Source organism: Dasypus novemcinctus, chromosome 13 (assembly GCF_030445035.2).
Source record: "Dasypus novemcinctus isolate mDasNov1 chromosome 13, mDasNov1.1.hap2, whole genome shotgun sequence".
NCBI lineage: Eukaryota > Metazoa > Chordata > Mammalia > Cingulata > Dasypodidae > Dasypus > Dasypus novemcinctus.
In genome coordinates, this window is record NC_080685.1 from 58,450,528 (window position 1) to 58,464,447 (window position 13,920).

Here is a 13,920-nt window from a genome sequence, read left to right on the forward strand (position 1 = left end):
TTGTCCCATTTAGTGGGTATACCCTGGAAAACGGACCATTTTTGGGTGGGTGAAAGGGACAAGTTAGAATATGAGTAATTCCATGAAATTTATTTTCACCTTTTCTTAATATTCTCTGATTTCCTATTAAATGCTGATTAATAAACTTCAACTTTGAAGTTCCACTTATATTTCTAGGAACAGTGGCCAGAATTGTACGTGAACAGTTGATGCTCACTGTGATTATTAAATAATGATGGCAGATGGCAGAGGCTACTCATCTCCTAATAGGTTGTTTTGTTAAGTATGTGTTTTTGTCATCTTTCTAACTTTAGTGGCTTTCAACTTCATTGTCAATGATAGCCGGAAAAGGCCAATTTGGAATGTTATGATGTGGACTTCTCTTTTCTTGGGCCAAGGAATAATTGTGTGCTTTTATTCTCAAGAATGGTATGCACGTCAGCATTGTCCTCTGAAAAATGTGAGTCATCAGTCAGGTTGGAATGGAAAAGTAGCCTGTTTGTCCCCTGATTATGAGGGCGGACATTATTGGAAAGGCTAGTAGTGGAGGATAAGATGAATTAGTATAAGGAAGGGAAATAAGGAATACCAGCATAATTTTATTATATGGTCTTATAGAACTGTCCTTGAAATTTGTTCTTTGGTTTCTTCACATTGAATTCTCCAAGTTCTTATTTCTCTTTTACTGCTTTTTCTTTGGCATTTTCTCTAATTTTCTTTCTGTTTCCTAAAAATGTAGATATTCTCCAGGATTTTCTCCAATGGCATGTGCCCTTCCCCCTGCTCCCACCAACCTATACCTATGTATTTTTTCTCCCTGGCCCTTCCAATATAATTTTTTTTTTTTTTAAAGGTACCAGATATTGAACCTGGGGATTGAACCTGGGACCTCGTATATGGGAAGCCAGTGCTCAGTTGCTGAGCTACATCGGTTCCTCTGAGTTGGTTTTATTGTTAGTTTGCTTGTTTGATTTATTTTATTTTTAGGAGGTATTAGGAACCAAACCCAGGACCTGCCATGTGGGAAGCAGGTGGATTTGAGCCAGTCCACTCCCCCAATGTAATTTGCTCTGGGTAAAAATGTCACATAATGCTGATATACAGGCAAACCTCAGAGATCTTACAGGTTTGGTTGCAGACCACCAGAATAATGTAAATATCAAACTATATTTATATAAAAGTTAGGTTTATACTATACTATGTTTACACTATGCAATAGCATTATGTCTAAAGGAACAGTTTATATACTTTAATTAAAATGTGACAGACATGAAGTGAGCACATGATGTTAGAAAAATGGCACTGAGAGACTTGCTCAATGCAGGGTTGCCACAAATCTTCAATTTGTAAAAAAACAATATTTTGAAGCATAATAAAGAGAAGCACCATAAAATTAGGTATGCCTTCACCTAGGGATCCATTTCTCTTAATTCTTTTTTTTTTTAAATAAAATTTTGTTAAAGTATATCATTCATACATGAACATACTATAAACAATAAGTGTATAGTAAAATTTTTGAATTTACAGAACAAACATGTATATCATCATACAAGGCTCCCATACATCTCCCCACCAGCATCACCTTGAATTGTTGTGAAACATTTGTTACAAACTATGAAAGAGAATTGTCAAAATATTACTACTGTGAAGGGGATGTGGTTCAACCCCCTTGGGTATCTACCACATGGGAGTTCCCAGGTTTGGGTCCTGGTGCCTCCTAAAAGAAGACGAGCAGATGCTGCCTCTTGCCACAACAAACAGATGCCAGAAGTCAGCATAAGCTGCAGCCTGTGGAGAGCAAATGTGGCTCAGGCTGTTGGGCACTCACCTCTCTTGTTTGGTTCCAGGTGCCTTCTCTAGAAGGCGAGTAAACAGTGACCAGACAAGAGAACCATCTGGGGGAGTAGAGGGATTAAATAAAGTAAATAAAATAAATCTTTAAAAAAAAATTATTGCAACTATAGGCCATACCTTACATTTGGTATGTTTTTCACCCAACCCTCCCAATTATATATTACCCTATATTAGTATTATATATTTATCATTTAGGAGAAAACATTCTCATATTTGTCCTGTTAACCATAATTCCTTATCCACCACTAGATACCCTGTCTTATACAGTCATGCTTTGTATAAACCATTCAAAGTGTACACTCAGTGGCTCTCATTTTCATCACAGAGTTATGCTGTCATCACCTCAATTTTAGAACATTCATTACTCAAAAAAGGAAAATCCCATATCCCCTTACACCCCCTATTGTTGTCCCTTAGTATTGGAAATATTATATTCTTGCATTGTTGCAAAATATTACAATATTACTGTTAACTATCTTAATTCTTATTTTTGTTTTTCTTCTTTTTCTTTCTCATCTATTCATCCATTTAGCCTTACGGCTTTCATTTTTACCTGGCTTCTTCATATATCTGCCAGGCTATGTCACAAGCACCTAAAACTAAAGGTACCCCAAATCAAATTAATCACTTTCTCTTCCAAAGCCTCTCATCTTTCTTTGTACCCTGTTTTTGTTATGCTACCCTAAATATCCCATGTTATTTCCTCCTTATCCCCTTTGTGAAACTAAAGTAACTGCTCTGGACTCTGGACTCCTGATAATTGTCTCTGGTTATGCTGCTCTTTATACTCAGCTTCTACATGCCAGATTCTGTTCTTTTGTTAAAACCTATTTGGATGACATGTCTCCCATGAAGCTTTCTCAAATTCTTTCTCTTCCCTCTTTCCTGCTTCTGAAGTTTCATAGTACTTCATTTCTTCTTTCTTTAGAAATTTAGTAATTTTAAGCCATGTGTTAATGTAATTTATGTATATATTTTATCATCTTCCCCCTTCTACCACCATTTACATTTTGGCTGCTAAAAGTAGGGCTCTGCTAAAAAACAGGCAAGACAGGAAACAGGAAAGGTAGTGCCTGTTTGGATTTGGTTGGAAGTCCATGCAGTTGTGTGATTTTGAGTTTACTAGACTTTGGAAGTTTTAAGCATAATTTCTAAGTTGAATAAATATTGTAAATACAATTATTAAACATGTTTGAATTAGTGAGCTGCTTATAGTGTAAAGGTCACTGAAATGCTAGGAGACATTTTAGAGATGTACAGTATATAATTAACACCCCTTAATCTACCTCCATTCTCCATTCTCCAAACATACAGTGCACACAAATTAAGTATTCTTCCACCCTTTTTTTTTTCTCCTTTGTAGCCCACATTTCTGGATTATGTTCGGCCACGTTCCTGGACTTGTCGTTATGTGTTTTAGAAGTTTGGACTCAGGATTGGGTGTTCTTTCCAGTTTGGGGCCAGCTGTTGTTTCAGGCTGTTACTGAAGTTACCTATGTTATTTGGACCACTCCAGGTTTTACAGATGGCTTACTCTCTTCCCAGGTCATGAGCAGCTGGATGTTCACTGGTATCTGGTACACCTGATCAGGACTTTTTTTCCCTTTTGGAACAGGGATACTTAATAGTTGAGATAATGACAGATTTTGAAAAAACTTCAGTTCTATTCAATGTTTACCTTGTTTTCTCTATATAGTATAAATTATGATTTCTATGAAGCAAACATGCTTTTCTTCTTGAATTCTGGAGTTTGCATCTGTAACATTATATATTGAGGGATATAACTTCCAAAAGTAATTTGTTTAAAGGTTTGCAGGGCTAATCATATGTTTAAGTTATTTTGTTTACAATGGAACTTAGGTGGAAAAGGACTTAAAAAAAATTTTTTTTAAGGTAATAATTTTTCCAAAGTTTTTTAGAAGTATCATTTGGTATAATTATTTCATTGTCTAATAATATTGACCTATCTTGAATTATTTTGCAGACCAGTAAGTCTGTAACCTAAGTATTAATCACCTTCATTCATAATAAAATTAATGATTATTAAAGATCCAGAAGCTGGCTTCTGTATTTGCTCGATTATGATACTTTCAATGGTAGTTTACTTTTAGGTGAAACAAATGAACATGTGATTGTTTTCAATGAAATGTACCCTGTGGTTGATGTCTCCACATTTTAAGATACCCATTTCTAATATAGTGTTGTGTGTCATAATCCTTTTGTTTGTGTATATTAGGTGTGATTATGTTCATAAGTATCGAGCATTTAAAGGGATACCACAGCCATGTAGTATGTACCACCCACAGAAATGAAACATTTATTAACCAAATGATCAATGTTACTTTGAATAGCTAACTTATGAAGCTATCTTGCTATTCTACCTGCCCCACTGTCACCCAAAAAAGTTTGGAAACTATTTTGGAATTGTTTTAAACTTACACTGATTATCACAAGATGATAAGAAACGTTTCTTAATAGTCACAACTTAATTTGGTCCAAAAGTACCCAGGAAAATTTTATTCACCATACCTTTGATATATGTGAATTGAGGCAGATTTAAAAAATGAAATCCAACTTCAACAAACGAAAGTGCACCTCAAAGGAGATTGTTTTTTTAAAAAAGTTTGCCACATGTTCTCAAGCAGTAAAAGTTTTATAGAGCGGTATTGTAATTGTAATGGAACCATAAAGTCCTAACAAAACTGCTTTTATAATCTCTTGTATGTCTGTATTTTTCTTAAAAATTAAAATGTCAATCATTTGGATTTGTTAATTACATTTTTAAAAAATTCATTAATTTTTTTAGTTGAGAAGTTGTGAGTTTACAAAACATCATGCATACCACACAGGATTCCCATACATTGCCCCACCTCCACCATCTGACATTGTTGTGATATATTTGCTACAAATGATAAAAGAACATCATCATAATATTATGGCTATTTATAGTCCATAGCTTATAGTTGGTGTATTTTTCCTACAAACCATCCTTTTATTAATACCATGTATTAGTATTGTATATTTGTTATAATTCATCGGAGAACATTCTCATAATTGTACTGTTAACCACAGTACATCATTCACCAATGGCTTCTCTGTGTTATATGGTCCCCTGCTTTGTTCATGCTATCCAAAGTGTACACTCATTGGCTTTCATTTTCATCACAGAGTTGTGCTCTCATCAGCTCATTCCATTTCAGAATGTTTTCATTAATCCAAAAGGAAAAAAATCACATTCCTTCATCTATACCCCATTATTGACTCTTAGCATTGACCTTCTTTGCCATTGCTGTAAAAATATTACAATATTACTATGAACTATAGTCTGTTCATTACCTTAATTATATTTTCCCCATGTATCTCCATATTCTTCACATCTTGTAATAGAGGAATATTCTTGTATTTGTACTATTAACCAAATCATCATCTACCACTATAATCGCTGTGCTATATAGTTCCTAGATTATCCTCTAGCTTTCTTTCAATTGGCATTAACCTTCATAGACTACCCCTAACAGGTACAATCACATTTTTAAGTCAACAGTGTTAATTATACTCATTATAATGTGTTACCACCAACTCTAACCATTTCCTCACAATACAGTCCCCCGTATTAAACATTCTATATACATTCAGCATCAGCTTGCCCTTTTTAACCCACATTTTATCTCCTAGTAACCTTTAGTTTAACTCCGTGAGTTTACTCATCATATTTAGTTCATATGAGCAAGACCATGTAATATTTGTCCTTTTGTGTTTGGCTTTATTTCACTCAACATGATGTCTTCAAAGTTTACATGATATCACAGTTTATCTGTGTTGTCCCAGGTTTCTTTCTTCTTACAGCTGAATAAGCTTCCATTGTGTGTATATATTATACTTTATCCATTCATCAGTTGATGGATACTTGGGTTGTTTCCATCTTTTAACAATTGTGAATAATGCTACTATGAACATTGGTATGCAAATGTCTATTCCTGTCCTTGCTTTCAACTCTTCTGAATATATTCCTTTTAGCAGGATTGCCAGATCATATGGTAGTTCTGTATTTTCCTTCCTGAGAAACCTCCAATCTGTCTTCCATACAGGCTGCACCAGTTTACATTTCCACCACCAGTAGAAGTGTGTTCCCATTTCTCCACATTTTCTCCACCACTTGTAGTTTTCTGCCTTTTAATAATGGCCATTCTGTAAGGTGTGAAATGATATCTCATTGTAGTTTTGATCTGCATTTCCCTAATAGCTAGTGATGTTGAGCATCCTTTCATGTGTTTTTTGGCCATTTGAATTTCTTCTTTGGAAAAATGTCTGTTGAAGTCTTTTGCCTATTTTGTAATTGGTTTACTTGTCTTTCTTTTTTTTTTAATGGCCAACTGATTTTTTTTTAGCAAATCAATTACATTGATACATATTAATAAAGCATACAGTCCATCCACAGTATACAATCAAAGGTATTTGGTATAAACACATAGTTGTGCTTGTCTTTTTATCTTTGAGTTGTATGATCTCTTTATGTAGCATGAAGATTAAACCCTATTGGCTATGTGGTTTCCCAAAATTTTCTCCCAATAAGTAGGCTGTCTTTTCACCTTCTTAACAAAGTCATTTGAGGCACAGAAGTGTTTAATTTTGAGGAGGTCCCTTTATCTTTTTTTTCTTTCAATGTCAATGCTTTGGGTATAGGGTTTAAAAAGCCACCACATACCACAAGATCTTAAGGATGTTTTCCTACATTTTCTTCTAGGAGCTTTATGGTTCTGGCTTTTGTGTTAAGGTCCTTGATCCATGTTGAGTTAATTTTATAATAAGGTATGAGATAGGGGTCCTCCTCCTTTCTTTTAGCTGTGGATATCCAGTTCTCCCAATACCATTTATTGAGTAGACATTTCTGACCCAGCTGGGTAGGTTTGACAGTTTTGTCAAAAATCACTTGTGTGGGTCTGATTCTGAATTCTTAGTATTTTTTTTTTTAATTTTTTATTTCTCTCCCCTTCCCCCCCATTGTCTGCTGTTCCATTTGCTGTGTGTTGTTCTGCTCTTGCATTATACGGTGGCACTGGAAAACTGAGTCTCTTTTTTGTTGTGTCATCTTGCTGCATCAGCTCTCCATGTGTGCAGTGCTACTCCTGGACGGGCTGCACTTTTCTTACATGGGGCGGCTATCCTTGCGGGGCACACTCCTGTGCGGGGGCACCCCTGCCTGGCACGGCACTCCTTGCTCACATCACCACTGTGTATGGGCCAGCTCACCACATGGGTCAGGAGGCCCTGGGGATCAAACCCTGGACCCTCCATATGTTAGATGGATGCTCAATCATTTGAGCCACATCCACTTCCCTTAATATGATTCTATTTGTACATAATGTTTATCTTTGTGCCATACCATGGTCTTTTTTTTTTTTTTACCACTGTAAAATATCCTGCCTCTCATTTCTGATTTATTTGCATCTTCTTTCTTTTTTTCTTTTCTAAGTGTCAATTTTGTTAATCTTCACAAAGAACCAACTTTGGCAGGGGCTTACTTCACTTGCAGCAACATCTTCATTAAAATACCCAAGACATTTTATACAAGATTGTTAAAGGCCCTCACTCTTATTTCCATCTCACCAAAATTTTCATAATTACTTGCTTTATCATTAGGGAGGGGTGGAAAACTCATAAGTGGGCATGCATTTCTACTACTACCTAGGTACTTAAATGTGTAGAAGTAGTATGGTATACTCTACTTCGGTTTTAGAATTTATGGAGGGGAAGGGAAATAAGGAATATTTTTGCCAGTGTAAAGAATACTTATCCTTTGGAAGACATAATATTTTTCTCAAGGAATGGTTTCATATGTTTATTAATAAAATTTAAGCATGATTTACTTACTAATCTTTTGTAAAACTTCATGTAATTTATGTATTACAGGAGTTCAAATACAAACATATATCTAATACCAAAGAAAGATCTGTCTCGGATATTTTGTCTTTGTATCTTCATTATCTCTATGCTTTATGTTTATGGCTAAGAGGTTGAAGGAACTGGGACATAAACGTTTTGTGGAATAAAATGAATATTATTAATAAAGCTTATAGAAGAATTAGTTTCTAATATTACTAAATTTTCTTATGAGGTAATACAGTAGTGGAACCCTTTGTTAAAATAAAATGGAGTATCTACAACTGTAAGCAAAATAATTCCTTCCACCTGCCCCATATCTAAGTTCCCTCTCAGCCTGAAGCACTCAGAGCAGACATCATCCCAAATCCCTCAAGACTGAGGAATGAACAAACGTAAGGTGGGAGTATTACCATGGACCAAAGTAGATTGTTATTGTAGTTATTATATTGTGTTAATGGAAGAACTTGTAACATTGATAAAAAGATAAATGATTGCCAGGGATTCAGAAGGGAAGGGAAGGGATGAATGGATGGAACACAGGGCAAAATTAGGGAGTGAAATTGTTCTCTATGGTACTGGAGTGATGAACACACGGTGTTATACATGTCAAAGCCTATAAAACTGCACGACACAACACGTAATCCATAATGTAAACTATAGACTTCAGTTAGTAGCAATGCTTGACTATTGGATCATCAATTTTAACAAACATACCACATTAATGTAAGATGTTATTAACGGGAAACTGGATATGTGTGTGTGGGATTATATGGGAATTTCCTATACAGTGTAATTTTTCTGTAAATCTAAAACATCTCTAAAAAATTTTATTACAAAAATGAGAGAAAACAATATAAAGTTTGACAAAAGCCTCAATCTCTGTTGATAAGCCATTTTGTAATAAGTTTCATTACAGTAAAAAAATTATACATATGTCCAGCTTAAAAATAACAGAGAAAATATAGGTACTCTTGTTGAAATAGGCAGAGTGGGCGTGGAGCCTTTCTTGAGTAATGATGAGTTTGAAAATCAGTAGACAATGATAAAATTGAATATTTTTGGCTTAGTAGGAATGCTGATAATCTGTGTAGTCTATAAATATTTAGAAGTGATGTAAAGAACACCACTCTGGGAAGCGGATTTGGCTTAATGGATAGAGCGCTTGCCTACCACATGGGAGGTCCAGGGATCAAACCCAGGGCCTCCTGACCTGTGCGATGAGCTGGTCCATGCGCAGTGCTGATGCGCGCAAGGAGTGCTGTGCCACATGGGTGTCCCCTGCGTAGGGAAGCCCCACGTGCAAGGAGTGCACCCCGTAAAGAGAGCTGCCAGCACGAAAAATTGCAGCCTGCCCAGGAGTGGCGCTGCCCAAACGGAGAGCGGATGCAGCAAGATGATGTAACAAAAAGACACAGATTCCTGGTGCCACTGACAAGAATATAAGCGGACCCAGAAGAACACACAGCGAATGGACAATGAGAGCAGACAACTGAGGGGGGGGGGCGGGGAAGGGAGTGGGGGGACTGGAAAGAAAGAAAAATCTTTAAAAAAAAACCCCACAACACTCTAAAATGCCTTTGTATTCTTTTTTTAAAAAATGCTTCTTGCCTTATTTCTACATTATTTCATTCACATTTCTGCTGTCAATATGCCCTTCCCAGTACAATGCTAACCTTTAACTATCAGCTACTTCATCATGCTTTGTGGTAGTCTTTTGTTTAATAAATGGAAAGTGTACTTTAACTGCCTCATGTGCCCAGTAGTTTCGAGAGTTTAAATTACATGTGCAGATATACCAGTTATTGGGTGGCAAGAGAGCTCAAGCTCAGTCAAGCTTTGGCATTTGGGCCATTGCAACAGTTTCCTGGGCTTGTAGTTTTCCAATTTGTACACTGATATGGTGTCCTGAGAACAGCAGAACACTTAAATCTGAAGTTGCTTTAAAGGTTATTCTATAAAGATGTTTATTCTAAAATATAAAGTTGTCTGCATTTTCCTGAATTCTTGCCACAAGTGTGCCCCATCCTTTATCTAATCACTGGAACCATGATTCTGGTTTGTATGCCTTGTGTTATTTTTAATTTTAATTTTTAAAAACATGTGTACAAGAGGTATTAAAATAATGCATATGTGAAGAATATGGTAAATATACTTGGTGGAAAACAAGTTTATTCAATATCTCTTTGTAAATACAAGTTTTTACATTTTATGCTCATAAATGCTTTTTTTCTTAATATCAAGCAGCTTCAAATGCTTAATATAACCCAAAGGGAAGGAAAATAATTGAACAGGACATTCTTGTCTAGGCTAGTGGAAGGGAACCATGTTACAAAGAGAAAAATAGTGGGGTCCATTTGTGACTTGTATTTACATCAAGAAAAGCAGTTAAACTGACTTTGTTCTTTAAACAAATATTTTTTTCTTAGTCTTAAAATTTCTTCTAGTTTCTTATTGTAAGTTATTTGTTGCTTGATTCCTTCTGCTATTCTGCTGTTAGACTTTTTGTTTAAGGTGGTACCAAGGATTAAACCCAGGACCTCACACATGGGAAGCAGGCGCTCAACCACTGAACTATATCCACTCCCCAGCTGTTGGGAATTTTAAAACCTTTGAATAATGGATCTTTGTAAGAAAGCTCCCCCTGCTTGCCCCAAAAAGTATATATTGACTTTCAAAGTCTAAATAAGGTGAAAAAATCTGTTGGCTAGAATGTGCCTTTTAAGACAAGACCTGAGTAAATCTATTTCTAAGCAAGATATATTTCTTCCTTTCCCCCCAGACTACTGATAGTAGGGACCTAGCACGGCTAGTACTCCATCCAGCAACATTCTTTCCAGAAATAACAGAATGGTGGCATTTCATAGAAGCCTGTATAATAACACTCAACAGCCTTGCTATCCCACTCTCCCCTGCAATGCAAGATGAATGGGGAGGGGCAAGTGCCTTCAGAAATTAAATGTTCCACATTTTGTGGACAAAGTGACTGTTAAGTGCTACTAAGGCCAAAGCCTTGGTGTGGCATTTTTTTCTTGATGGATTTATGAAAGTTTAGGGTCCTGTCTTTTCAGGCAGATAGCTTGATGTGGCTCCAAAGCAAACAGGCTCATGCATCTGATTTATAAAGGTAGAATAAATAGTTTTGAACCATCAATACCTCACTTAGATTTTTCAAACTAGATGAGAATATTGAAAGTTGGGTTACTTTTTTCTTGCAATACCTACAGGTTTGATGAGCCATGTATGAACTGACACTGGAGTTTTGGGACCTCCAAAGTTCAGTAGGGCGGTTATGGTTCAACACTAACATGCAGTCACAAATTCAGTGCAGTGTGGAGGAAGACAGGCAAAAATTTAGGGGGCAATGGTTGCCAGTCCTTAAGATGCGATGCTATCTGTATGTGTTTAAAGCCTGGAAATCTAGCAGGGTTCTTAAGAGATCCTTCAGCTTGAACTGAATTTCACAAACAGCATTATTCTGGGGACGTGTTGGTGCAAGTGTGATATATTTATAAATAATACACAGTATAGTGTGGACTTAGTAAGGGGTCCATGGATCAAAAATGGTTAAGAACCCCTGATCTAGAGAAACGTTAAGGTGATGGGAGAGATGCTAAAGGCTAAAATGCTCAGACACTCAAGGTATTTGAGTCACAGGACAATTAAAATGAGCCATGTATCTTGTTTTGAACACTGCCCATATTTCTCTTTGCTGTTGCTTAGAAACCAGGGCCTTAATTCTATAAATACAAAACAACTATCCATTAAATTTCAATCACCATGTATTGAAAAAGTTTTTTGCCAGTGGCATGACTAGTACTAGGAACATGACTGAACAAAATAGGCAAATTTTCTTTCATTTGGAAATTTGTTACACTAAAGCCTTCTACACGCTGGGGTTCCATTGGCATTCATTATGTGGCATTAAGGTTCTGTCTTAATGCAAAATGCTCCCAGGTGGAAAGTAGGAGTGGTGGGTCTTAGTTCCTAAGTGCGAAGGAGCTTATCGCATTCCTTCCTGAGCGTAGGTTTACAGGCGAAAAGACCAAACGATTTTAATAGTTTGCCTCGCTTCAAGTGCAATCCTCCCTTTCTGTCTCCTGCTGAAAGAAAGAACGTCAGGAAGGCCTTCCGGTTGTTCCGGACCTGGGGACGGTGTGGTTGAAGGGTCCAGGGAAGTAGGGATCAAGATGCCAAGGACATGGGCAGCATTCACAGCAAAGCCTCAATTGATGGGAACCCATAATTTTGATTACCCAATTTCCCCCCTGAAATTGGCTTTTAGGAAAATAGAACAGGGAAGTGAACTTGGCCCAGTGGGTAGGGCGTCCGTCTACCACATGGGAGGTCCGTGGTTCAAACCCCGGGCCTCCTTGACCTGGCCCATGCACAGTGCTGATGCGCGCAAGGAGTGCCATGCCATGCAGGGGTGTCCCCCGTGTGGGGGAGCCCCACGCGCAAGGAGTGCGCCCCGTAAGGAGAGCCGCCCAGCGTGAAAGAAAGTGCAGCCTGCCCAGGAATGGTGCTGCACACATGGAGAGCTGACACAGCAAGAAGATGCAGCAAAAAGAAGAAATACAGATTCCCCGGGCTGCTGATAAGGATAGAAGCGGTCACAGAAGGACAGACAGCGAATGGACACAGAGAGCAAACAACCCGGGGTGGGGAGATGGAAGGGAAGAGTAATGAATAAAAAAAAAAATCTTAAAAAAAAATAGAACAACAAAGAGATTAAAGCGACGGGAACAGCTGAACAGATCCTAACTCAACCAGCTGTGCCTTACGCCTTACATAGAGGGTAGGAAACAGGCATCCCTGGAAGCAATTCAATGACATGAGCGGCTGCCTCTGGCGCCCGCTTGCCTCCGAAAGCCCCTAGATTAGGCACTTTTGGAATCCGTGAGAACTGCCTGATAGAACTTTTTATTTTCTGTTGACATTGACTATATGTTGCGATTTAAATGAAAATTTAAAAAGTCAAACTCAGAAGGATTGTAGGGTTTGTTGCTTAGCTGTCTCTCTCCTCCGCCGGCACTGCTGAAGGCAGTCCCTATTGATGGCGGCTTGAATTTAGGGTCCTGGGTTTCCATGACGACACGTGAGCGCTCTGAGAAGAGGCGAGGAGGCGTGATTCCTGATGGGAAATACAATGTGTGGTTACGGATTGTAGGTATCTGTTTCCCATTACTTCCAATCCAGAAACTATGCTAATCTTGCCAAATTCCCGAGTCCTTGGAAATGGCGTGCGTGAGGGCACGTGGGGCAAGCCGAGAGCACGAACTGACCCGCCTAGAGCGAGGCCGCCCACCAGAGGGTGCCCGCGGTCTGCTGAGGGCCGAGCGTGTCTTTCCAGGCCTGGGCGATGACCAAAATGCGCCGTCAGGCTTCTTGGTCGCGCCTGATGACTTCATAGAACACAGAAGTCTCCGTAACACGAAAAGCCCACGCTGGATGAAATCTGTACCCCGATTTTAATGTAAACGATTAATAAATATTTATTTAGCCTACCGTGCGTGGCATTTCTGACAAGTTCCAATACGCTGCTAATCTATTTCTCGGTTAGCTTTCCCGAAGAATGATAGGAGCCATTATTTATTATATTATTCCCGAAATGTCCTCCACGTTGCCAAACTGCGTCAACGCTTGAGGGCAAAAAATTAGAAGTATCTGCAGCCAAGGAAGAGATGACGCAATTATTTTCGAGTAACCAGGAATATAAATAATCGTGGCCATGGCAGAAATCGCAATCCAGTCACCGTTTTCCTTAATCCAAGATTCTGAATATGGAGCTAAAATTTTCTATCGTGTTTGTTGTTTGTTTAAATAAAACCAAAGCCATTCCTTTTGCAGTATTTTGAGTCGGAGTTCTTTCATTGCTCGTGGACTGTGCTTTAAAATTATATTATTTTAAATTCATCCTGTTTTAAATAATAGTATTAAACAGAACTTTTTTTTGTACTTTAAAAAATAGTAAAGGTATTGACATGCAATTTTGTACAACATATTAATTTTACCAGGTTTTCCTATTTTTTCTAAATGAGATCATTCCTTTTTCATTCATGTACAGATAAATACAGATCTGTAACAATAAGAATCAACTAGACTTGTCTCAATATCCTTAATTAAACTTTTCTAACATGCTTGTTACTCCAGATTCACTTTTACCTGGATTTTAGGAGAGATTGT

The 13,920-nt window shown here is 37.6% G+C and overlaps 1 protein-coding gene and 1 long non-coding RNA gene across 3 annotated transcripts in view; one reads left to right on the forward strand and one right to left on the reverse strand.

Annotated features, from left to right (window-relative positions):
- Positions 1 to 7,801, forward strand: part of LOC101439724 (sterol O-acyltransferase 1) — a 91,978-nt gene extending 84,177 nt beyond the window's left edge. For both annotated transcript variants that reach the window (XM_004478235.4, XM_004478236.4), the window contains 2 exons: positions 315 to 460; positions 3,218 to 7,801. In XM_004478235.4, the coding sequence (XP_004478292.1) occupies positions 315 to 460; positions 3,218 to 3,274 (203 nt within the window). In that variant the 3' untranslated portion in view covers positions 3,275 to 7,801. The remainder of the gene's footprint in view (positions 1 to 314; positions 461 to 3,217) is intronic.
- Positions 7,802 to 12,638: 4,837 nt separating this feature from the next.
- Positions 12,639 to 13,068, reverse strand: LOC131273049 (uncharacterized). The gene is made up of 2 exons (XR_009180152.2): positions 13,020 to 13,068; positions 12,639 to 12,868 (listed from the first exon to the last, which is right to left on the reverse strand). It is a non-coding gene; the product is annotated as an uncharacterized lncRNA (long non-coding RNA).
- Between the last annotated feature and the right edge of the window lie 852 nt (positions 13,069 to 13,920).